The sequence below is a fragment of the Trachurus trachurus genome, assembly GCF_905171665.1.
Source record: "Trachurus trachurus genome assembly, chromosome: 22".
Taxonomy (NCBI): Eukaryota; Metazoa; Chordata; class Actinopteri; order Carangiformes; family Carangidae; genus Trachurus; species Trachurus trachurus.
The window spans coordinates 6,948,435-6,973,628 of record NC_139907.1 but is presented as its reverse complement, the minus strand read 5'-3'; the positions used below and the strand labels follow the sequence as shown (position 1 = coordinate 6,973,628).

General features: G+C 43.5%; 1 protein-coding gene across 1 annotated transcript in view; it reads left to right on the top strand.

The window, feature by feature from the left end:
• The first annotated feature begins 425 nt into the window (after positions 1-425).
• The window catches only part of znf106a (zinc finger protein 106a), a 26,736-nt gene continuing 1,967 nt past the window's right edge, over positions 426-25,194 (top strand). Inside the window, exons 1-21 of the mRNA XM_083997935.1 lie at positions 426-518; positions 3,122-3,210; positions 3,610-3,671; positions 6,022-6,216; positions 7,587-9,590; positions 10,494-10,989; positions 11,120-11,189; positions 11,418-11,572; positions 11,700-11,760; positions 12,476-12,829; positions 13,648-14,446; positions 15,587-15,636; positions 16,210-16,355; positions 16,450-16,584; positions 17,297-17,413; positions 17,965-18,156; positions 23,345-23,407; positions 23,504-23,623; positions 23,724-23,795; positions 24,227-24,298; positions 24,670-24,819. Coding sequence (XP_083854061.1) covers positions 3,157-3,210; positions 3,610-3,671; positions 6,022-6,216; positions 7,587-9,590; positions 10,494-10,989; positions 11,120-11,189; positions 11,418-11,572; positions 11,700-11,760; positions 12,476-12,829; positions 13,648-14,446; positions 15,587-15,636; positions 16,210-16,355; positions 16,450-16,584; positions 17,297-17,413; positions 17,965-18,156; positions 23,345-23,407; positions 23,504-23,623; positions 23,724-23,795; positions 24,227-24,298; positions 24,670-24,819 — 5,367 coding nt within the window. The 5' untranslated portion in view covers positions 426-518; positions 3,122-3,156. The remainder of the gene's footprint in view (positions 519-3,121; positions 3,211-3,609; positions 3,672-6,021; positions 6,217-7,586; positions 9,591-10,493; positions 10,990-11,119; positions 11,190-11,417; positions 11,573-11,699; positions 11,761-12,475; positions 12,830-13,647; positions 14,447-15,586; positions 15,637-16,209; positions 16,356-16,449; positions 16,585-17,296; positions 17,414-17,964; positions 18,157-23,344; positions 23,408-23,503; positions 23,624-23,723; positions 23,796-24,226; positions 24,299-24,669; positions 24,820-25,194) is intronic.

Below are 25,194 nucleotides of genomic sequence, written 5' to 3'. Positions count from 1 at the left end.
GACAGATGGATCGGTAATGTTCACATTTCTTAATAAAAAAAAAAAGTGAGTAACAAACTTTATATATATACTGCATTTTAGAATCATAATAGAAATACATTTAACCAAGAACTGACTGAGTTGTCCATGTTTCCTGGGCTGAATGTTATTGTTAAACTCCAGCTAAAATGCTGTAACCAACTACACACACATCTGGATGTTATAAAAGGTAGCCAAATAGTTACTTTTCCTGATAATTAGTTACTTATATAATGTAGTAAATCAGTTATGTTGGAGGGGAAGTAACTAGTAACTATAAAACTACATACAAATGGGCTAATATAGGCTACAATAAGAGAAAATTTACGCTTTACCACAACCAAGAGCTGCCTGAGGTTTTCCGTGTTTCCCGAGTACCGATGTTCTTGAACGCACCCTGGGCTGTAGTTCACTCTGGGGTCGAGGTGGATGTTATTGTTAGCTCCAGCGGTTGGATCAGAAAATGCTGTAACCACACACACATCTGGATGTTATAAAAGGTAGTCAACGGTCTTATATTGGTGCTTGGGGTGTATAAAAACAAACCGTGTCGCTTTTTAAAAAAACTAACATGAATTTAATCACATTTCGTTGGATGTTTCGTTTGGTATCGTTAGCTACTAGCATGCTACTGCTAACTAGCCTGCTAACCCACTTGTTAAATCTTCTACGTTTAGAACGAGTTGAGTTTAAACCTGTCGGCCGTTACTGTCCGTTTTAACGGTTTGTGTCCCCGTGCAGCTTCAAGAGTGTGATGTAATTTCTGTTCGAATTCTAACCTATCGATGACGAGGTCACTGACATAATGTATGCTAACTTAGCAGCTAAGCTAACAACAATAACAATCTAAATCTGTTTCATCGAAAGCGTCTTGTCAGTTGTAAAGAATCACTTTTTAGTGCTTGGTGTTACTGTTAAGTGTGTGATAAAAGTTAGTTGCAGTTGTTATGAAAATGTTACATGTTTATATATGCAACTTGTGGTGTTAAACTTCTGCACCAAGTAGCTAACTGTTAGCAGCTAACTTATCTAAGTTAAACACTTAAATGATCATTTGTGCAGACTGACCCGCCCTCCTTTGTTGTGTTGTCGCTCTGATTCTGCAGGGATATCATTACAACATAGCTTTGAAACCTTTAAGTTTCATATTATGGCCCTATGTTTTAATCTAACTTTACAGAAAAGTATCTATGCAGCTTTGCATGAGCAGGAGAAAGTTTATTGTTGATTGATCTTTTTGAAGTGATCCCATAAAACACAGTTGATCTGAACCTTTGCACGGCTTTGATCGCATATCCCTTGAACGTAGCAGCAACTAAAACCATCAGCTAATATCAGTGTTAGGTAATGAATGTGTGGTTTATATTATAACACTACTGTACTGTCCATCCTGCTACGCCCCACAGATCCGTGTGCTGAGAGGGAATATGAGCCAGGGATCCTCCTAGAGTTTAACTGTAAATAGCTGCCCTCTGATGCACAGAAGAGAAATAGTGACGGGGACGTTGTAACAGCCTCCATAATGTCATGAACAAAATATAGGACGAACTAATGATGAGGGTGAGGGAACCTTCCAGACCTTCACTGTGGTCATTATCGGGTTTATTCTGTATTTAACTAACCTCTCAGACTGATGGAAACTTAGTATTGTGTGAAAATATGAAAAGAAAAGTGGCAATAACAACAACTTTCAATCAATGCATAATGTTTTCAGGTAGATCAGTTGTGAGGTCAAAGGGTCACAGAGGTCAAAAAGTCAAGAAAGATATTTTTTCCAAACTCTAATAGATACTTGGTTTTTTTGTTTTTTTTTTAGCCACGTCTCTGTCTCTGTCAGTTGTTGCCAGATTTTATTTAGTACAAGCTGCCTTTGTATACTTTACTGGCACCATGTTCTTTGACTGAAGATTTGATTGATTTGTCACATGAGTTCATGTTGCCAAAAAACTTTGCTTCGTTAAATAACTGATTTATTTCAGGTGCTTTTATTGTGTAGGTGTCCTTCCCCTTTCTGGATTTATTTTAGGGCATCCTTTATCTACACTCATACACCTCCAATTTTCTTTTTTCTGACTGCAGATTTGAGAAAAAACTCATTAAAAACTCAAATTATAGACATGGAATTGATGATTACTTTTTTTTTTTCATTGTGGTTTTGTTTGGAGTTGTTGCAGAGGTTTTTTAAGGGAAGCAAATATTCTTTTCAACTCAAGTTGGCAAATACTTTGCTTCGTTAAATAGCTGATTTATTTCAGGTGCTTTTATTGTGTAGGTGTCCTTCCCCTTTCTGGATTTATTTTAGGTCATCCTTTATCTTAATCACACTCATACACTTCCAATTTTCTTTTCTCTGACTGCAGATTTTACAGTTAAAATATTAAAACTTTAAAAACTCAAATTATAGACATGGAATTGATAATTACTTTTTTATTTTTCATTGTGGTTTTGTTTGAAGTTGTTGCAGAGGTTTTATAAAGGAAGCTAATATTCTTTTAAACTTTTATTCATGCTTTTAATTTGTCTGCAATTAATAAAAAAAAAAAATCAACATGTCAGAAGAGGACAAGGCCTCTGAAGGGTCATCTGTATTTTGAGAAGGCGTTGTTAGTGCAGAAGCACCTGACAACAGCCACGGGCATAACTCGACCAGCAGTTCAGCTTGGCTTGTGGCTGGCGGTCGCTTCCCACCCTGTTTAGTGGACGGACGTTAAACACGTACAGACATATCCCCGATGCTGCCGTGGTGGCTCTGCTGCCTCCCTGGCCACAGAGTTGCTCTATCAGCAGACTGGAATTAGACCAGTGTCCAGGTTGAGCCGGGTGCTGGCATTTGGGCTGTGGCACTGAGGCATGTTGTTGAATAGCGAGGTGTGGTTGCACAGAGAAAATAAGCTGTAAACTCCCTCTGCTGTTCTGGTTGGATTTGTCTGACTTGTTGCTAAGAGCTCAGTTACATACACACAGGAAATTCAGTGTGTAACTTAATAATGATCCAACTGAGATTGAACCACATTGAGTTTATAATTCAATTTCGTATTGTGGTTTTGTGCTTTATAAATGCCTGATGAGTCCTGTTGCTTTAACCTGTTTCTTCTGTTGACAGTAATGGCCTGAGGTTCACCTGCAATAAAAAAAAAAATGGCGAGAGACAGGAAGTGCATCCTGTGTGAAACGGTCCACGCCTCCAAACAGGTAATTCAGCTTTCAACAAATGGTTTTTGTTTAAGTCCTGTAGGATTAATTTGATACAGCCAGGAGCTCTGGCTGCATTAACACGTTGTTAGATTCAGATGAGCTGTGCAACACCAAGGACTTTACACACAGTCATCAATGCAGCACAGCAGTATCATAAAATGTGTATTTGCTGTTGTGCACTTGGTTTTTGTGTTGAAGTTCCTTTATAAAAAGTTATTATACATATTTTTCTCTTGTGCTCTCCAACATTTAATCACATTATACGTATATTTCTTGCATTCCCTGGCCATGTAACCCTCCTCCCTCTGCGATCAATAGTGTTATTAATGGCTGAACCAATCTTAAAGTGTTTTTAATGTGTTTCTTGGGTGGTTTCTTTTTAATTGGTGTTTGCAGGAGATGGACGAGCACATGAGAAGTATGCTGCACCACCGGGAGCTGGAGAAGCTCAAAGGCCGGTGAGTTGTTCCTCTGCTGAAAACGAACAACATGCACAGAAATCATTACTGAGTTTTATTCAATATAACGACTTAAAAACCACATCAATGTGTTGCAGAAAGTTATGATATCATGCCGATGTTTTATCTCCTAAATGTTTTCAGATATGCATTTTACTCATTGCACAGCACTTGTGTAAACGTACGTGTAACGGTCAAACAAAGGCTTTGACTTTGATTCAAGAGTTTTGTCTGAATCCATCTGGGTCACAAGACACGTGTGCACACGGGCACGTGGTGGTGAAGTGGATATAGGGGCAGCTGTCTCAACTGTGGCACATATATTTAGACACAATCTCTCTCCGGAACAACAGGCATGACCGATAGAAGGCAACTGGCTCTATCTCGTGACCCCCCTGTAGATTACTAAAAGTATGCGGACCCGTTGCTGACTTGGAAGAATCTCGAGCAGCTCAAATACTGATTCAGATGTTGCTAAGTTACCGGGATTTACATCGTCATAAACACGGGCATCGCTAAGACAGCATCTTTTTAGGCATATAAAAAGATGATACGAGCAACGCGGTATGCAGGATGTGCCAGGTTTGGGGGAATTAAGAAGATGGAGGGATAGTTTTACAAGAGGACATGTTGATGTAGAAAACTGTCCGACCAGGGATGAGAAAAAGAAAACGTGTCGAACCTGAAAAGTAGCCCAGTCTTATTGCAGTGTTGTGCCTGAACGTGTTCAATGAAAGATCGTTCATGAACTTGTTCCGCTTGATGAACGTTATTGTGAACACGTTCATTCTGGCGTTTGTGAACGGCGCTCTCTATAAACTTCTTTCAAGAGTTTGCCAGATTTCCATAGAAAACCCAACTAAAACACACCGTAAACAGGCCTTAAAGGTCCAGTGTGTAAAATGAGGGGAAAACAGTGACATCTAGCATTGCAATTCTATTCTATCTTGAATCGTGCTCTCTGGTTGGCTGGATTTTCCATTCCGTACAAACATGGCGGCGCAAGATGGCGACACTCTCTAAGCAAGACCCTTGCTATATGTATAAAAGAATAATTATAAGGCTACGAAAACGAAATGGATTTAATTTTATAGTGATTACACACTTATACAAATATATTAATTGGTAGTATATTCAAATTTTGCCATTAAACCTTGACAAATATTACAGCACTGGACCTTTAATATGTGGCGGACAGAACACCCAATCTGTGTCACACAGCTGCATGCATGGATAAGGATTCAAAATTGGATGCGAGGATGAAATCTAACACATAGTTTTATGTTAAAACTGATAAAATAATTGCTGTCTGTAGTTTCTATATGGGCTGTGGCAATAATTTTGAAAAATAATAGCTATGAGCAACATATTGAAAAAAAGAAAGAACAATGAACTAGTTCATTTTGAAACTGTGAACTTAGTTCAAAATTTTGAACTATGAACTGAAATAGTTCATTTTAAAATTTGTAAAGTGAACTTTGAACTAGTTGATGTAGAAAGTGAACTTTGCCAACTGCACGAGACGAGAGGTCAGAAGATGGCACCGCGCCATGACACAGATATGAAGGAGAAATTGAGAAGGAGCCAGCGAAGTCCGAGTCACGGGGGCTGACATAGCTGGGAGAGGTTTTGAAGTGGAGGCTGTAAAGCAGCTGCACGCGGCTCCGGTTTCACAGGCGTGGGCTGGGATTGGTCGGCGGGGGATGCTCAGTGCCTGACTGTAGCTGTCCTAATAGCACATGCTGGGTTTGGCAGCAGAAAAAGAGGAGGGGGGGGTGGGGGTCGGACTGCAGCTCTCAGACTGGACTGTGAGGTCAAATACAGACATAGCTCTCTGTAGAGTCTCAGAGCGCAGCAGACACCATCATGACAGGGCAGTAAGCCGAGGGCGCCGTGCCTCGCTCCCCCTCCACGCATCCTCCCAGTGCTGCGCTGCTGCTGCCGCGGCTGGACGTCAACACCGACCAGCTCCCCTTAGCATGCTGCCCGGGTCCAGCCTGGCCGCTCCCGCCCTCACCCTGGCCTGCTGAAGAACGGAAGAAAACAAGATCAGGACGATAAATTAATTTCTTTTAATAACAAGAGCAAATTTACAAGTTAGCTACCTCCTGATCTGGGACAGATAATAGAGAATTCGGACAAGATATATACTATATTTTTTAAAGGATTGTTGAGTATTCTCCTTTCCTTTTGAATTTATTTTGACTTTGTAGTAACAGAGAGTAGAGCCAGAGTTGTGTCGCTACTACTCGGCTCTGCAGGCAGGAAAAACTAAACAAACCAACCCGGACTAGATCACAACGATGCCTGAAGGAACGATTGATCGTCCGCTCTCGCCTTCCCTCCCCAGGGACTGCGGCCACGAGTGCCGAGTGTGCAAGGTGACGGTGGTGAGCCTGACCGACTACGCCAGCCACATTTCCAGTCCCACGCACAAGCAGAATGTGGAGGCTGCAGAACGGAGGAGCGCCGGGAACGACCATGAGGAGGATTACTTCGACCAAGCGCTGGCCGACCTGATCGGGAAGAGAAAGGAGCAGATCAGGTAACACAGTCGCTCTGTTTCTGTTGTGTTATCAACTTTTTAAAGTGGAGGAACAGCTGCTTTAAAACAAACATACAAAGGTGGTTTAATTTGTAGATTTTAAATATGTTGTTAGTGATAAAATGTTGCTCTTTTATGTGCTTTTTTTACTTGCTTATTGCCTGTTGTAACAGCTGAATGATAATTGACTTGATTGATTAATCCACACTGGGTAAAGATAGGTGACCCATCACAGACTGTTTTGTGTGTATACACACTGTACGCCATGTATAGTCACATTCAGCTCAGCGGAGCTCACAAGACTCTTTTAGCTGCAGCTTCACGTCGTTGACCAGCGTCTGGAGTCGTATGTCAGGAGTCAGGACCGCAGCCTAAAAAAAAAGCCTGACTGCACATGTTGAGTTCCTGCCCTTTAGAAAGAGAAAAAACAAAAATTACAACCTTTGCTCTGAAGCAAGTGGTGCGTTTCTTAGGATATATTCTTTTTTTTTTCCACATTTTTAGGATCACAGGAACTTAAACTTCTCATGATTTGATCTGTGTGACGACCCCGTTGTGTGCAGATCTTTCTAGAAACACACAGCGCTGATCTCTCTGTCTCACCGGAAATCTCAGATAAAGTCCGAGCAGAGCAGCTGGGGAAGTGTGATATGTTGTGCAGAGACGGGCGAAGGCAGAAGCAGCCGTTCAGCTGCTGTCGCCCCGTCACATGTCAGATATTCTCCCTCTGCAGGTCAAAGCTGTAGGTCACGAACCGAACCGGTCGTCGGCACCTGCCCACAGTCTGCCCACACACACGGCTGCCAGGGAAAGTTTAAATGTCCTGTTAATGAAACAGATTCAAATGTTTGTATGACTTTTAATGCAGTAATCTGGAGTCTGGATCCACAGCAGCTGATTTTTTTTTTTTAGCCATTTGTGGGCGGTAGAAACAACCTGTGAACACAATTTTGATATTTTACTCTTCTTTTTAAGTTAATGTGGTGAAATATTAATGTAAAGCTGCTGGATTAATAAGATGCATGACACCAAACCAAAGCTGTGACACCGGGGGGCAGGAATATAAAACAATGAGCTTAAAGACACTGAAACTCTCAGTAGACCTTAAGAGTCTGCTGATAATTTTCTGTATTAATCACATATACTTATTATTATTCATACTGATTATGGCAAATATAGATTTGTTTTCAATTTGCTTGAGCAAGTAGGCACAGATTGTCGGGATATGACTGACTAGACATTACCTCCATAGCTATTTTATTTATTTCTTCATCCAATATTTACAGTATTTACATTTACATTCACATATTTTATTGTTCCCATTCATAAAATAGTTATTTTTCTTATATTTTCTGTATTGTTTGTTGTAGAAAAGAGAAAGAGGCTGCTGCTCTGAAGCTGGCCAAAGAAGAGGAGGAGCGTAAGAAGAAGGAGGAGTTTCAGAAGAGGTTGAAAGAAGCTAAGGAGCGTTTCCGACAGGACGCGACCTGGCAGCCGCAGCCGCAGCCGCCGCCAGCGCGGGGGTTTGCTGGTCCCGGTCAGCACAACACGTGGTACCGGGGCAACCGATACAACGACAGACCGGTGGATGGGCAGCAACCCTGGCAACACAACAACCAGGGGAGGAGCGCCACCTGGCACGCCCAGGAGCCTCCCAACCTCTACCGGTGGGCGTCGGAGGAGTTGACGGGCAGAAACCTGAACAACCAAGGAGGAGGAGGGTGGAACCGGAACAGGAACTGGGACCAGGGCGGCTTCTGCGGCAATCAGCAGAGTCGGCTGCCGTGGCTCAGCAGCGGCGGCAGCAGTCACGGGATCTACGGTCACAACAACTTTTCCCACTTCGCGCCGAGGGACCGGCCCGCCAGCCTCATGGGGCCCGTTCCTTCCTGTCCCCCTCCCCCGAGCTTCTTCGCCCGGGCTCTTAACCAGCTGCAGCCGCCGCCCGTCAACCAGGGAACCGCTGCGCCGCCGCAGAATGGGCCGGTGCAAACACCGCCGCTGCAGAACGGGCCGGTACAAACGGCGCCCCTGCAGAACGGGCCGGTGCAAACGCCGCCGCTGCAGAACGGGCCGGTACAAACACCAGACGCCGACCAGAACAGTAATAAAAACTCTAAAACCTGCGGCAGTAATTCAAAGCTGGACAAAGCCTGTCGCTGGTCGCCCTATCCCGTCACAAAGGGTGTTGAATCCCATAAAGACTCGCAAAACACAACCTCCCAAACCAAGGTCCCCAAACCCCAGAAGCAAGACAAAGCACCAGAGACCAGCGCCGCCAACAGGACGTCCCGACCTGAGCAGAAAAAGGGGCAGTCGACCTCTGGTGGACAAAAGGTGGAAGAGAAAACGAAACCCAAAACGAGTCCGAAAGCCAAACCCAGAGATCGGAGCAGCAGCGGCAGTCGGAGCGGCAGCGCCCAGCGAGAAGGAAAACAGAGCTCCGCATCCGCTCCCGCTCCCTCCAGTCAGAAGACCAGCAAACCGGCACTGCAGAAGGATAAAAAGATGCTCCCAGTGTTTGGTCTCAACACCGGAGCTCAGTTCAGCACGGCGCTCAACCAAACACATGCACAGTCGAAGCCGTGCGTGAAGCAGAGCGGACTCGGCGCTAAGCCTTCACCTGCTCCTGCTGTGCCCCTGAAATCAAAGCAGCTCCCTGAAACCCTGTGGAAAGGAAGACAGGTGGAGAAGAGGGGCTCTTTGGACAGCTCCGGCTCTGACAGCAAGACGGAGAAGGCTCGACACCCCGAGCAGCAGCAGCAGCAGCAGCAGCAGCAGCAGCAGCAGCAAAGGGATGAAGCTCAGAGTCAGGTCGGAGTAAACAAAGAAAACAGCTGCAGGCAGAACGTCACCAAACCAAACCTCCCTGACTTCCTCCAGTCGTTACAAGTCAGCACCTCCACCGCCGAGAGCTCGGAGCCACCGGCGGTTTCCTGCTGCAAGGAGGACGAGGAGAGCAGGAAGAAGGCGGAGAAGCAGAGCAGCTCGGTGGCTCCAGATGAAGCCATGCAGGCGGCGGTGGCGGAGGCGGGGCAGAGCTCTGAGAGCGACACGTCCAGAGGCAGCGAAGCTCAGACCGTGTCCGGGTCGGGTCTGTCCAAACTGGACCTGCCTCCCGCCCTGAAACGGGACCTGACCAAACACATCAGCTCCTCCAAGGGCAAAACGGGAAGTCACGAGCCCAACCTGAACATCGCCAGGCGCGTGAGGAACCTGAGCGAGTCGCGGAGGAGCGACTCGGAGAAGGACTCGGGGCTCAAACCGACGGTTCGGCAGCTCATCAGCTCCTCCGGGTCTCGACGCAACGTGAACTGGGAACAGGTTTACCAGGAGGTCAGGAAGAAGCAGGACAAAGGGAAAGGCATGCCGAGGTGAAGTTTCATTCTTACCTTTTACTTAGATTTATTTTGCACAAGTGAAAGGAACAATTTTATAAGTAATGGTGCTGGAAGTGGCGAAAAATCAAAGATCTTATTAGATGCCTACACCTATAGTTAACAATGAAATATAATGTCATACAAAAAAGAAAACAGAACATACAAATGAACAATCAGAAATATGTAAATGATAATAATAAAAGAAAAATGATCGTAGGGAAATTACACAAAGAGATAAACGATCAAAATATATGAATAACAATAAAAAGAAACAAGAACAAAATGAATAAAAATAGTTTTAAGGTGATCATTTTTAAATTTTTATTTTTATTTTGCACAAACACATCATTTAAAATAGTATGAACAATTATTATGATTAGGATGTGCGAAGGGGAGGTATGAAACCTGAAAGGGCTTATATGAAAGAACATAATCTAAAACCAAATTTGTTACAAATAAACATAAGAAAATAAGGAACAATTAAAAGATAATGAAAAAAAGAAAAGAAAGTAAGTCTATATTATTATACATATTATATTATATGTCATTACTTTCATAATTTATGCCAGAGCAGTTACATTTACAGAGCAGAAAGGATGTTTTAGACATCCTTTATAACCTTTTACAGATGAACATTTGGGAATGCGTGTTCTATAATTTGACACTGTATTGCACTGTGTTGTAACTTATTTTGGAAGATTCAGATCTAAAGCTTGAAGGGTTGAATGAGTTTCGACCTGAGAGTTTGTTCTAAAATGCTTTCCTCGTTTAAGACCTTCTAAATAAAAAGACATGTCTGATAAATACTGATATTATAAAACGTTGAGGATTTGAAGATTCTGAAACAAAGTGCTTTGTGCTTCAAGCAGCTCATGTCGTGTTGTGTTGATTCTGCAGGTTTGGGATCGAGATGGTGCCGAACGAGCAGGAGGACCACAGCCAGGAGGAGGAGGACATCCCCCTGCTGGAGGGTTTGCACTGGGAGTCGTTGATAGACATCTCCTCCCCGGGTTCGTCCAGAAAGCGCTCCTTATCGGAGAGCAGCCTCGCCCCGGCGTCCGCCCCGTCCCTGTTCGCTCCCCTCACGTCGAAGGAGACGACGGCGACGGCAGAACGAAGAGAAAGCCTCGGCTCGGGCTCGGGCTCGGAGCAGCAGGTTTCCTCCGTCTCTCCCGCCCTCGCTAAAGGGAGCACGGAGGTTCGCTGTAAGCAGGAGCAGGTGGAGGAGATGCTCGGGCAGCTCGAGGCCGGAGCGCCGAAGCAGCAGCCGGAGAAGCTGACGTCGGTGACGGTGAGGGCGCTGCAGCGGTCCGACTCCGCGCTCGGGGACAGCAGCTCAGGGACGGAGCAGTGTGACGGTCAGGGGACAGGGAAGAGGCGGAGAGCAGCCGGGGTGAGTTCGTTAACAGGTCTTTGTGTTGATCGATTGATTGATTGATTGTTGTTAATTTGGTGAAGGTCACTTTAATTTGTTTGCTTATGTCCGAAAAATCAGGATGTGACTGTTTCTCTGTGTCTTGCAGGATGCTCCGAGTGCAGAGACGTCTTGTGTGGAGCACAACAGCAAAAGGCGGAGGGTCAAATCTAAAAAAGGTCAGTATCAATTGCTCTTATTATTATTTATATTAATAAAAACAATGTAAGAAGTTGTAAGTCCACATATAAATACAGAACTGACAGTTTGAGTGTAAAATCTGATTTCAGTAGAGCTGTTTGTCATTTTTCATCTTTGTGTGTTATTTTTCAGCTAAATTCATGTTAAGATCACAAATCCAGAGTTGTGTTCTTAAGTTTTCTTCTTGTTCTTCTCTATCTGTGCAGAACGTTTGCAGATCGACCAGCTGCTGGCCGTGTCTCTGCGGGAGGAGGAGATGAGCCGCACGCTGCAGACGCTGGACACCAGTCTGATCCAGGCCCGCGCCGCTCTGGAGGCCGCCTACTTGGAGGTGCAGCGTCTCATGGTGGTTAAACAGCAGGTAACACACTGAGTTCATACCTCTGGCCCTTTTTTTTAGACCACTTTGAACTGCTTTAATATTTTTCACTCTCAAGACACAATGTTTAAGATATTCACTTTTTTCTCATATGGTTTTGTCTTTGCAGATGACAGCAGAGATGGGCACACTAAGAAACAAGCGCATTGAGTTACTGAAAGGGATGCAAGGTAAGAACTTACTCTATGTTTCTGCAAAATGCATCAAATTATTTTGTAATAAAGGCAGTTAATATTAACTTTCATGATTTATAACTACTACACAGGTTTTAATTGGAAATGTACATCCTAGTACAACTACAACTAACTATAGAAACCAATTCTTATTAAAGTTACATGACCGCACCCCAATTGTTATCACTGATCACATTCACATTCAGAATTACTTTATTTATCCCCGGAGGGAAATTTTTCTTTGTTACAAACTCCTGAATAGTAAGTAAGTATCAACAAGAGATATACAAAGATAAATAAAATACACTGCTCAAAAAAATAAAGGGAACACTTAAACAACACATCTTAGATCTCAATTAATGAAATATTGCAGTTTAAAATCGTTATTCAATATATAGTAGAGTCTGTTGAGAACAAAATAACATAAAAATTATCAATGTAAATCAAAATGATCATCCCAGGTTGATTTCACACAGGTGTGATATACTTGGAGTTACAATGTGTTGTTTAAGTGTTCCCTTTATTTTTTTGAGCAGTGTATTTTTACTAAATACAAGCAAAAAAGGACGGAATAAAATAAGATAAAATAGAATACATGAATAATAATTCACATATGTACATGTATTATATTACATTTATGCTCTTTCCAGTGTGAGAGCAGATTTGAAACAAACAGTGGAGCTAAGTCTTTGTGATGTGTGTGTTTCTAAAGGCAATGCGGAGGAGACGCCTCAGCTCAAACTGAAAGAAGAGAAGATGGATTTCATGGATGCGGTTCCCTCTTCCGCCTTCGCCTCGCTCTCCTCTGTGACCGACTCCACCACCACCGCCACCGCCGCCCTCACCCCCGGTTCTCCTGCTGCTCACCGCGCCTCCCCTCCCTCCCCTCCCTCCCCTCCCTCCCCTCCCTCCTCCAGCCTTCCCTTCATGCCGGTGGTCATCAAGCAGGAGCCCCAGTCCCCTGTCCACGTCAGCTCAGCGCCGGACCCTCTGGACGGTTTCGCCCACTGCGCTCACAGCACCACGCCGGAGCTGCCGGTCGCCGCTGCAGCTGCGTCTCCATCAGGTAGAGTTTATTCTACACTACAAACATTATCAACCAGGTAGTGACTGAAAAGACAAAGGCAGAAGCATAATGCTGATATTTATGGGATAGTTCAACATTTTGGCAAATTGGCCCATTGCCATAATCCCTATAGTCATAGCAGTAGGTTCGTTACCTTTAATTGTCGGTGCAAGCTATTTTTAGAACGGCGGAGCAGAGCCGCGAGCTGCTCAGAGCTACGCTACAGAGCAGCTAATGGGATTTCTTGGTTTCCCTCATCAAACTCATCAAATACACAATCCAACAACTCCAAAACGCCCTTGTGGACAAGTTGTGACCTGCACATTCACCACGCTATGAGATAATAACAGAACGTTACCAGACAGAGTTGTTTTAGAGGTAAATTCATGCAAAACCGCTGATGCACATTTCCTTCAGGGGCAGTTTTTCAGCAAGCAGTCTCTGCATTTACCTCTAAAACAACTCTGTCTGGTAACGTTCTGTTATTATCCATAGGGTGGTGAATGTGCAGGTCACAACTTGTCCACCAGAGCGTTGTGGAGTTGTTGAATTGTGTATTTGATGAGTTTGATGAGGGAAACCAAGAAATCCCATTAGCCTCCGTAGCATAGCTCTGAGCAGCTCACGGCTCTGCTCCGCTGTTCTAAAAACAGCTTGCATCGACAATTAAAGGTAACGAACCTACTCCTAAAACTATAGGGATTATGGCAATGGGCCAATTTGCCAAAATGTTGAACCTATCCCTTTAAAGGAAAACAGAGAAAACACAAGATAAATCTTTACTTTTCTGATCTATGTGCTTGTGAAACTCTTTGCAGAATCTGCCCTCAACTTCCAGCCGTCCCCCGAAAGAAAGACCGAGCTCTGCCAAAACAACACAGAACATTTTTGCGAGAACTTCGGAGAACCTGCGGACAAAGAGAGCTCGTTGTTGGGTCTGGCTGCGACGTCAGAGAGGTCCATCCAGACGGCAACGAGCTGCCTCAGTCCTCTACACGACTCCAAAGCCTCCATAAAGCTCCTGTCCCCCAGCAGCAGGAGGGGCTCCGAGGTCGTCGATCCTCCCTCCTCCGCGCCGTCGGTCTTCAACCTGCCCGGCTCTCCGTCGGAGCTGAGCGGCGGCAAGCGCGTGAGGAAGCTGAAGAAGAGGAAGGTGCTGAAGAAGGCTCAGGGGGCAGGGGAGCAGCAGCCGGAGAGCAGCGACACGGAGCTGGACGGAGAGACCGCGAGGCCCCGGTGGCTCCGCCCTCGCCGGAGACCCAGCGGCGCCTCGCAGGTCAGCACCTCCACGCAGCAGGCGGAGGACAGAGAGGGAGGCGACCTGCACATGGAGGAGAGCGGCGAGGACGCGCGGAAGACGTCGTCGTGTCCGAAAATCGAAATCCTCGGCTCCTCCTCCCCCACCAGACACAGAGCGGAGCTTCCACTGCATGTTTCCCCCTTAGCGGAGCCGAGTCTGACCGTGGACTCGGAGGAAAACATGGAGGTCACCGCCACCGCCACCGCCTGCGTGGACGCCCACGTCCCCCCAGACTCCTCCAGACCCGAGACGCAGAGCCTGGCCTGCAACGAGGTCACGTCCACGAGCGACATGGAAATCTGTAAATCCTCTGAGAGGTGAGAGCTTCACGACCTTCTCTTACGTTTTATTTTTTAAATGACACAACCATCGACTTTCTGCCCCGAACAGTTTATTCTTCACCTTTGGAGACGTTGATTTTAGTTTTTACATTCAGTTCCACAGGTAACCAGGCTCAGGATTACATTAGTCGGTGCATATTCTCATTTTTCCAGGTCATAGTATTTCAAAGGAGGTTAAATCGAAAGCAACTGGACTTAGTTATTTGTCTAGGAAGACGTTTCACCTCTCATCCAAGAGGCTTCATCAGTTCATGTACGCAGCTGACCAGGCTGGGACTGGTCCAACTATCTGGTGTGGAGACTCACTCCGAGGTTAAATAGTGAGTCTCCACACCAGATAGTTGGACCAGTCCCAGCCTGGTCAGCTGCTACATGAACTGATGAAGCCTCTTGGATGAGAGGTGAAACGTCTTCCTAGACAAATAACTAAGTCCAGTTGCTTTCGATTTAACCTCCTTTGAAAAAAAAAAAAAAGATTACATTAGTGCTCATTTAAAGGGATAGTTCAAGATTTTGGCAAATTGGCCCATTGCCATAATCCCTATAGTCTTAGCAGTAGGTTTGTTACCTTTAATTGTCGGTGCAAGCTGTTTTTAGAACGGCGGAGCAGAGCCAGAACAACTCCAAAACGCTCTGGTGGACAAGTTGTGACCTGCACATTCACCACGCTATGAGATAATAACAGAACGTTACCACACAGAGTGGTTTTCGAGGCATTATGACAATTATTATTATGACAATGGGCCAATTTGCCAAAATGTTGAACTATCCCTTTAATTGTGTTTCTCAGCCAAGGGTACTTGCAACACTAACGATAACATATCATTTTATTCAGTGACCTTTACAGACATTCATCACTTTACTGCAATAGTGACTGGAGCATCATTATTCCCGAAGCTAATTGGCGTTTTTCCCAATTCTGTATGTTTTAATGGGAAATTAGTCAAACCTGGTCGTTTCAGTGGACAGTCTCCAGAAGTTGACTTTTAGAGAGGTCAGAGTTCATGGCAGAACCACACATTATTTTATTGGTTATATTTTTTGAATGGAGTCTAATAACAGATCATTTGGATTCATCCTTTAATCATCACCGTCTTCTCTCTCTCTCTCCCACAGCGACTTGCAGCTTTCCACCGCGTTGTCAAAGATAACAAAGAACTCATCAGGTACGTTCCTCTCCTCGCAGAGTTGCTCATTTTATAAAGATGCTTGAGCAGAACTAGTTTGCACAGGTGGACAGATGGAAGATTATGAAACATCCACGTGAAACACACTGTTTCCTTCAACGTGGTAAATCTCGGTTTTTCCCTAATTGTGTTACTTAAATAAAGTAATAGCATCTTTAAAACTTTAAAAACTTGAGTGTTTTCATCGTTCCATCATCACGACAACCCCCCGTCAGGCTCTTAGCAGCCAGATTTAGACATGTCTCTTCTCTTGGTCTAAATTAAAATAGACTCTGAGGCTCCTGTTACTTTGTATGGTCAAGATATTCATAGAGCAGTAACTTGACTTATAGTGACCCTGTGTGAGTGGATACGCCTTTCTGAGAACGTACATATTTAACCTGTTGAGTATTGATCGCTGCTTAGCTGCTCCGCCTCTTCTGTCATCTTCTCTCCAACTGTTTGGAAAAAATAAAAAGACTGGAGAGATTTTTCGTTAAAGTTTAAAGATGACGACAAAAACTAAACTTCATTTTCAAGTTGAGACCCTAAACTTTGTGTGTTTCCTCCCAGACGCCTCCTCGGACCACGGCGAGGACGACATGCCCACTGAGGGTGCGTTCGAGGGCCATCAGGAAGCCGTGAACTCCTTGCAGATCCACGACGGGCTGCTGTACACGAGCTCGGGAGACCGGACTGTGAAAGCCTTCGACCTGGTGGTGGGTGCTGATGAACACACACACACACAGCTGCGTTAATATCCTGTGTTCGATACCTTTTGTTGAGCGTTTGTGTTTTGGTTGTTTATTGCAGAGTCATAAATGTGTCGGTGTGTTCGAGGGCCACAGCTCCAGAGTGAGCTGCCTGCTGGTGTCGGCCACTCCCTGTCTGCACCATCGCCTCTACACTGGCTCCAGTGATCAGACCGTCCGCTGCTACAGCCTCAAGGTAAAAACACACCTTCTTCTTCTAAATACCTGCACTATTCTGATATTAAGATATGACTTGATCCACTTTCCACATCAAAAACCTCCGTTCTGTTTTGTTGTTTCAGTTTGTGTTGTGGTCTCTGATAGGGATTTTCTGATTCATATCCATCCTCGTTTGAAAGATCCGATATTGATTCATAAAATCCTTGGATCGATCTCTATATGTATGCCATTTCCTGTTTGTTTGTCTCGTGCGATCGCATAAATCCTGCGAGACTAACCACACGATCACAGAGCGGCACACTGCTGTTTGGTCAAGACAAAAAAACCTCTTTGGTCCAGGTTTTCCTTGCAAAATATAATCATAGAAGGCTGAAAATCACAGGACATTATGTCTCTTCTGACGATACAGTATTTCAGCTGTCAAGATCTGCCCCTTGGTCTAAAAAAACCCCCCAGCATTAATGTAACAGCTTTTGGGTCAATCTTTAATGTAAACATTGATATTTTCAATAATGCAAAAGGTTAGACAGTTCAATCTTTGTACAATTTGCAGCATTAGTTCTGTGAAAATCTCTTTCATAACTGAGCAAAATTGATGTTCAAACTGAAATGGCTCTAAATGAATCAATATTGAATCGAATCGAGTCGGGATCTTGCGAATCGATTCAGTAAATTCAGTCGTGATACCTGTTCCTCGTCTCTGACATGTCGTTTCTTCGCGTCCACAGACTCAGGAGTTTGAGCAGCAGTTCTCCCTGTCGGATCGAGTCCTCTGCCTCCACAGCCGCTGGAGGACTCTGTACGCAGGCCTGGCCAACGGCACGGTGGTGACCTTTAACCTCAAGGTGGGAAAACGTAGTGCGACGCGTTGTTTATCTGTCATTTGTTGTTGTTTGGTTCCAGTTTTAAAGACATTTTATGTGTCTGTGTGTTGAAAGGTGTCATAGAAATGAATCTTATTTTTCCTCCTCTTCTTCTTCCACTTCTTCTTATTATTATATCATATTACTACTGATTTTGCACTTGCACTTTTCTATTTCTAACCTTGTGATTCAGAATTAAATATTTATATATTTTTCTTGGTTACAAACTCCTGAATAGTAAGAGAAATCAACACAAAGTGAGATATACATAGATTACTAAAATAAAAGCAGAATAAGAACAGAATAAAATAAGATAAAATAGAATAAGAATAAATAAATAAAACACAGATTTATATTGTTTTCTAATTGTGCTATTTGATTTGATGACCTGATTTATAATCTGTTTTTATTTTACACAGTGAACAGCCTCTGTCTATAATATTTTCCATATTATCATTGTATACCAGGTGAAAACTCGCTCACTGTGACTTTGTATTGATTATCGGTTGTAACGTACCGTTTTATCCGTCCAGACAAACAAGCAGATGGACGTGTTCGAGTGCCACGGGCCGCGCGGCGTGAGCTGTCTGGCCTCGTCGCAGGAGGGGGCGCGGCGGATCCTGCTGGTCGGTTCCTACGACAACACCATCAGCGTGAGAGACGCCAAGAACGGCCTCCTGCTGCGCACGCTGCAGGGACACACCAAGACCGTCCTCTGCATGAAGGTACGTCTCATCTGGAGCCTGAGCTTCGTCAAGACGTAAACCTCCTGTTTGTAGTTCATTTTTTACAGTTTTTCTCAGTCGCGCTGGTGCTTTTCTCAGATCTAATTATAACTATTAGTTCAAACTCCACAACATTTAGTCATTTGTGCACATCATAGTAGCAATTTCTCCTTCCTTTGAACAAATTGCAAATGCTTTTGGACATGTATCAGTTGCTTTCACACAATTTTCTGCTGTTTTATAACATTATCATTTGCTTATGTCATGTCAGTCAAAATGAACTATACTTATGAATGCTGAATAGTTGTTCCCTATAAAACTAATAGTCCTCATTTCATTGTTTGAGTCATTACATACAAAATTGTTGAACTAGTTGTCAAAATCTTTCTAACTAATTTTAAATGTTGGGAGAACCACTGTAAATTTAATTTTATAAACATTTTATAGGGACAATAATTCAGCACTAAACAATCTGCACTGTACTACTGTCATTGTGTCATACAATAAGTTTACAGTGGGGCAAGAACTTTTTACATTTTACATTTAGACTTGCAGTTTTACTACAGTACATATTTACTGTATTGTATTGTAGTGTATTACAGCAACCTACTTACAGTAAAGACATTGGAAAACACTTAGAGAAACATGAAAACATGACAAAGCCATTTGACTATCTTGTTCATGAACGATGGTGTCAGGACTTATAATTTTGAAGACACTACCAGTTTCATTGACATGAATACTTCTTTGCTTTTGCAGAATCAGGGATGCAAACAGCGCACCGAAAAGCGAAACTCGCTTTTTTCATGACCAATTAGGTGACTTGTGTGAATCGTTCAGATCCAAAGAGTTTTTGTTTTGAGGGGGGGGGGGGGGGGGGGGGGGTCTCAGCGTCTCAGCTGGGGTCAGTAAAATGTTTTTCTAACAGGCTGAGACAGTGACAATCACGTGAAACTGAGCCGACCTACGCTCGTTACCCAAAGCGGCGCGTATCCGCGTGCATTCGGTGCGACGGTGACGCCGTTTTTCCCCCCGTGCATGTCCGTTGCTGTGTCAGGCAGGTGTCTCCCACGGAGCTCTGCCCCGTTTCAGAGGTGAAGGAAGCCCTGAGTGGAAAGACGTCGCCTCCGCGATGTAGAATGTGTTCAATTAAAGTGAAACTAACTCATTATATAGACCTATATGTCCATTACACACTGAATGAAACATCCCATGTCTTTTATTTATTCATTTTATTTTAATAGTAATAATAATGACTAACATTCAGTGAAGACCTAAAATTCAGTATCTCCAAAATTGAAACATTGCAAAGGATTTTTTTTTTTAAAGGTGTACAGAAAAGAAAATTGAATTTGAGCCCACTCTGGATCATAAAATTAATGTAATAACTCATCTTACAGATGATGTAGGCCAAACTTTGTGCAAAATTCTATTTTTGAGTAAATCTGGGATGAAAGTGTGTATTTTTTTTTTCGCATTGGATAATGCAGGCGCACGGATTATACGTCAGCCTGTACACGATTCACCAGCCACTGATATTGGATCCGTCATCCGTCATTCAAACGTCTGAGACACGCACACACACACGGAGCTCGGTCTCGCCCCAAGCTTTGAATATCCCGCCCGCTCAATAACGACCAATCAAATTCGTTTTCCTCACTCGGGTAAACTCGTGTTGCAGCTCGTGACAACTCGGCGCGACAAACAGGACAAACGGCCATTTCTGTACACCTTTAAAGCATTTTTATTATAGAAATGTTGGCCTTCTGAAAACTGTCCATCTATATGCACTCAATACTTGGTTGGGGTTGAACTACTGGAAATTGACTTTTCCATGACATTGTAATGTAATCATTTGTTAATGGTGAGATTTGTAAGATTGGTGAAATTGGTTGAATTATTGTGTTCAAGTCTTAAATAATTTTAGACAGGTCTTAAATTTTCTTATGCCCCTAAAAAAAAATACACGTGTGAACCAGGGAAATCACAAAAAAGAAAGAGCACAACCTGCGATTGGTCAAAAACTACAAATCCCACAATTCTCTGGCCTCAACAATAACAGTAGTTGGTGTAAGTAAAGGAGAGTGGAGCTGTCGGTGAAAAGAGGAAACAACGCCACGTCTGGTCCTGTTCTATGTTGTTCGTTCACACCGTCACCGTTTATTCGTTACGTCCGCGGTGTAAAAGGCCGTGACGCAAAGACGCGATTAGGCGCGAGACGCGGTAGACGCGACTTTTTTTTTTTTGCGACGCTACACGCGATTCTTTTATGGCGACGGGACCCTCGCGTCTTCGTCTATTTCATCGTGTTTGGCGGGAAGACCCACAAGGGGCTTCCCGCCAAACACGAGGAACGATTTTTTTTCGCGCGAGCTTTTACGCGCAACCAAACGCGAGATACGCGAATTAGCGCTCCTTCTGACTCGTGTCAAAAAAAAATTCACGAGCCCGCCAACAACTTTTTCTTTTTTTTTTTTTTTCTTCAAAGGAGGTTCAACTGGACTTAGTTATTTGTCTAGGAAGACGTTTCACCTTCATCCAAGAGGCTTCATCAGTTCATGTAGCATCTGACCAGGCTGGGACTGGTCCAACTATCTGGTGTGGAGACTCAGTATAAGTCCAGTTGCTTTCGATTTAACCTCCTTTGAAATACTATGACCTGGACAAATGAGAATATGCACCGGCCTGCAACAACATTTCTGCTCTCACCAACCATGGTCGAGGTCACAACGCTGCGCTGTAGCTGCTCTGGGTTAACCCGATAACGTGACGCACAGTATACTACTGTTATGAGACACATTATGCATCCCAACTGTCTTTTTTTTTAGAGGATTTTTTTTTACCAAGAATGCGCCCAAAAAAATCATGATCCAGGGGCCAAAATTCGAAATAAATATATATATATTTTATCATAATTCTCATTATTCTCCTGATGTCGGTTTAATGTAAACAGATTGCGCTGATACGCGAGAGTAATGTGACAGCGGGGCAGTGCTGCAGCTGCTGTGCTGTGATGGACCTGATCAGACTGGTGATGCAGTGAATCAGTCCCAGATCCTCCACCGTCAGCAGATCCCCCGAAAGCCCCCGCAAATAATACATCGACAAGAAATTAAGTGGCAAGTTGCACCTTTTCGTCGGCTTTATTTTTTTTTATAACCTATATAACGTCACTGCAACATGCGGCTCTCAGTGCTTGTCGTGTTGTGTCTATAAATTGTGAAATAACTTTTCCTCGATAGAAATATGAGACGTGGTCGACAGGTTTCATTCATCCATGTTTTGGCAGACAATACAAATAACCAATGATAATGAGATTTCCACGGCGCCGAACCGATCATGTGGCTGGAATAGAGCCAGTCAACAGTAACATGTGCATTTGTTTGGGTTGCTGCAGATGTGCACATCAGCTGACACCGCCGGTAAAAGAGAGAGAGAGAATGAGTGTTGTTTCGGAAAAAAAACAGTAAAGGAGAACTTGGACAAGTGACTGAAAAGACGCGTGGTGCGCAATGGGGACACCAGGCAGCTGGAGCGGACCGTGGTCACGGTGAGGCCGCTCTGCTGCTCACCTCAGTGTGTGCGACACATAACAGCCGCTTAGGAGACTAGCGGACTTTTTTTTTTTTTAATAGCCTCTTCATTCATCTTGGGCGGGGGGCGGTGCGCCGTCTTATAATGTTACAGAAAACCCTGCATTATGTTTTTTACAACTCGTGTTCCTACACTAGAGAGACAACTTGCTGTTGGCTCTATATTTCAAGAAACTTGTTTTCTGTTTAAAAGGCACAATTCACCCATCTTTTAACCGGGTAGTTACGTCTCCAGTCTGTCGAGCGGGCGAGCGCACAGCTGATGTGCTTCCACTCCAACAGACGCACGGATTCAGTGTGGACAGAGAGCGTCAGATGTGACGCGATTATCGGACGCTCGCTCGCGTCGCATCCAGTTAGGACACGGTGTGAGCAGCCACATCCACTGCGCTCTGGATCAGCTGATCGGTGCTCAGGTGACGTTAGATCTCCACTTTTCTAAACTCATACAAAGTGCAGCCAAACAGCAGGCTGAAGAGAGAGGACCAGCAGCAGCAGCTCTGACAGCTCCTCTGTGGCGCTGCAGTCAGACAGGCTGCAGGTCAGCTGGCGTGAGAGCAGAGTGCGTCTTTTTTTTTTTTAGCAGCCTTTGTTACAGGTGATAGGCTACATGTCCATGTGCATGTGCATGAGAACTGATCTTGAATCGAATAGACACCCAAATATTCACATCCTTCAGTCCAGGCTTTTGAAAAGAGAGTAGCCTATAAAATCAGCTTCATGTAGCAGTTTACTTTAAAATGGTTCAAATTATATTGCTGCTGAATAAATCTGAAACATGTGATGTGCATTTTTTGGGGGGAAATATGGCTTCTGATATAATAGTCTGTAGACATCATCATCATTCAACTTTTTCACATGGTCTGGTGTTAATAAAGCAAACTAAAAATCGCAAAAAGAAAATCAAGAATCGGTTGAATCGAAAATCGATTTTGAATCGAATCGTGACCCTTAAAGTCGGAATCGAATCGAATCGTGAGCCACCCAAAGATTCACATCCCTAGTACAGAGACCTGCCACAGTGTCATGGTGCATTAATATAAACTTCAACCTCAGAGCTGTCTGTCCTCAGACTGTCCTGACTGTCCCTGAACATATAGGCCTATATGTCCATTACACACTGAATGGGATGTTAAATCCCATGTCTTTATTTCTTCAGTTTATTTTGATAGTAATAATAATGACTAACATTCAGTGAAGACCTAAAAATCTGTATCTCCAAAATTGAAATATTGCAATGGTTTTTATTTTTTTAAAGCATTTTTAATATAGAAATGTTGGCCTTCTGAAAACTGTCCATCTATATGCACTCAATACTTGGTTGGGGTTGAACTACTGGAAATTCTCTCTCTTTTTTGGTCCTGACCCGTTTGCATCCCTGCAGAATGAACTATCCATTTTGAGCAAGTGACGTGCTTTTGCAGGTTATCCACTCGGTTTTGCAGTTTGTACCAATTGTTTTGAGAAAAGCACTAACTGTTGTGCAAATGTTAATAGTGATGTGAGAAAAGCACCAAAGCGACTGAGTAAAAACTGTAATATTCAGTACAAATAAACTGACTCATGTTTTACATCGTGTGTCTCTGTTCTCTCAGGTCGTCAATGATCTGGTGTTTAGCGGCTCCAGTGATCAGTGCGTCTACGCTCACAACATCCACGTGAGTCGTCTTTAATACACAACAATACAATGTTTTCACAGCTGATTTAGTATTTGTGCATCACACTGTTTGTTTTCTCTCTGTGTCTCTGTTCAGACTGGAGAGCTGGTGCGGATCTATAAAGGACACAGTCACGCCGTCACCGTGGTGTCCATCCTGGGGAAGGTGATGGTGACCGCCTGCCTGGACAAACTGGTCCGGGTCTACGACATGCAGGTGCGTCCTTCAGTTTTTATATTCCCATGACTTTCTTTTTCTTTTCTTTTTTTTTTAAACAAAATCTAAATTCATGTCCATCTGCTCTTCACCTCTGCAGACTCACGAGCAGCTGCAGGTCTACGGTGGACACAAGGACATGGTGATGTGCATGGCTGTCCACAAGAGCATGGTGAGACTTGTTTTTCTCTTTTTTTCTGAAAAAACATGATCTTAAAAACTAGATATTTACTTACTTATTTACTTTTACTGATTACTAAGAAAATGATAACCGTGAACTGGAAGGCTACAAAACCACCAACCAACATACCTCAGTGGGTACAGAGACTGAAAAGGGTCGTTACTCTGTATTTGAGTGACTGATAGGAATAAGGGTTATTATAACACTGTTGTGCTTCTCTATGATTGATATTGCATTGCTGTAAATTCCCCTTATGGTATAAATTTTCTTGTATTATTTAAATTCATGGGCTCCTATATCAGTGAATATTTTGTTTTGTGGAAAAATAAAAAGAACTAAAAAATAAAAAGTTTAAAAAATGCAACAACAACATCAAAAAACCAACTAGATATTAATCTGTCATCCATCATGTTGTGTTTCAGATCTACACAGGCTGTTACGACGGCAGCGTGCAGGCCGTCAAACTCAACCTGATGCAGAACTACCGCTGCTGGGTAAGATGATGACGCTCATTTATTCACTTATTACAGCGGTTCCCAAACATTTTACACATAAAAAAGAAGTCATAGTCTTTTTATAGCTGCATTTAAGGCGTCAAGTTTAATAAAACAATAAGAGCATATAACAAAATGTGCAATAAAAGGACTATTCAGCTCTCACATTTAAAAAGTGGGAAGCATAGAAATATGAAAGCAAACAGTATGAGTCATTTATTTATTTATTGGTAAAATAAAACACCATAGAGCCACCATTACCCTTTTCATGTCATGGCACCACAGTTTGGGAATCCCTGCAGGACCTTTACCAGCAATACTGTATATTGTGGGGTTTTTGGTCACCATGGTAACCCTCGTTGTGTTGACAGTGGCACGGCTGCTCTCTGGTCTTCGGGGTGACGGAGCATCTGCAGCAGCACCTGATCAACGACCACACCAGCGCCAACTCCTCGCAGACGCTCAAGTGCCGCTGGAAAAACTGTGAAGAGTTTTTCTGCGCACGCAACAGCTCCAAGCAGGTAAAATAAAAAATAATATATATTTTTTAAAAGTCCTTAAACTCTGTTGTAGCCCAGGGATGTCAAACTCATTTTAGTTCAGAGGCCACACTCGGTGCAGTTTGATCTCTGGGCCGGACCAGTAAAATAACGGCATGATATTAACCTATAAATACTGAGAACTATAAAGTTTTCCCTTTGTTTTAGTGCAAGGAAGTACGTTATTAAGATGTTTTACATTAAATAAACTCTCCTTTTACAAAACATATTATGAACAACTTGAAATTTCTTGAGAAAAATATGTGCAATTTCAACAACATTGCGCCTCGTCTGTCTTCTATGTAACTTTCACACTTGACAAATTTCATCCTGTGGGCCGGATTTGACCCTGTAGCA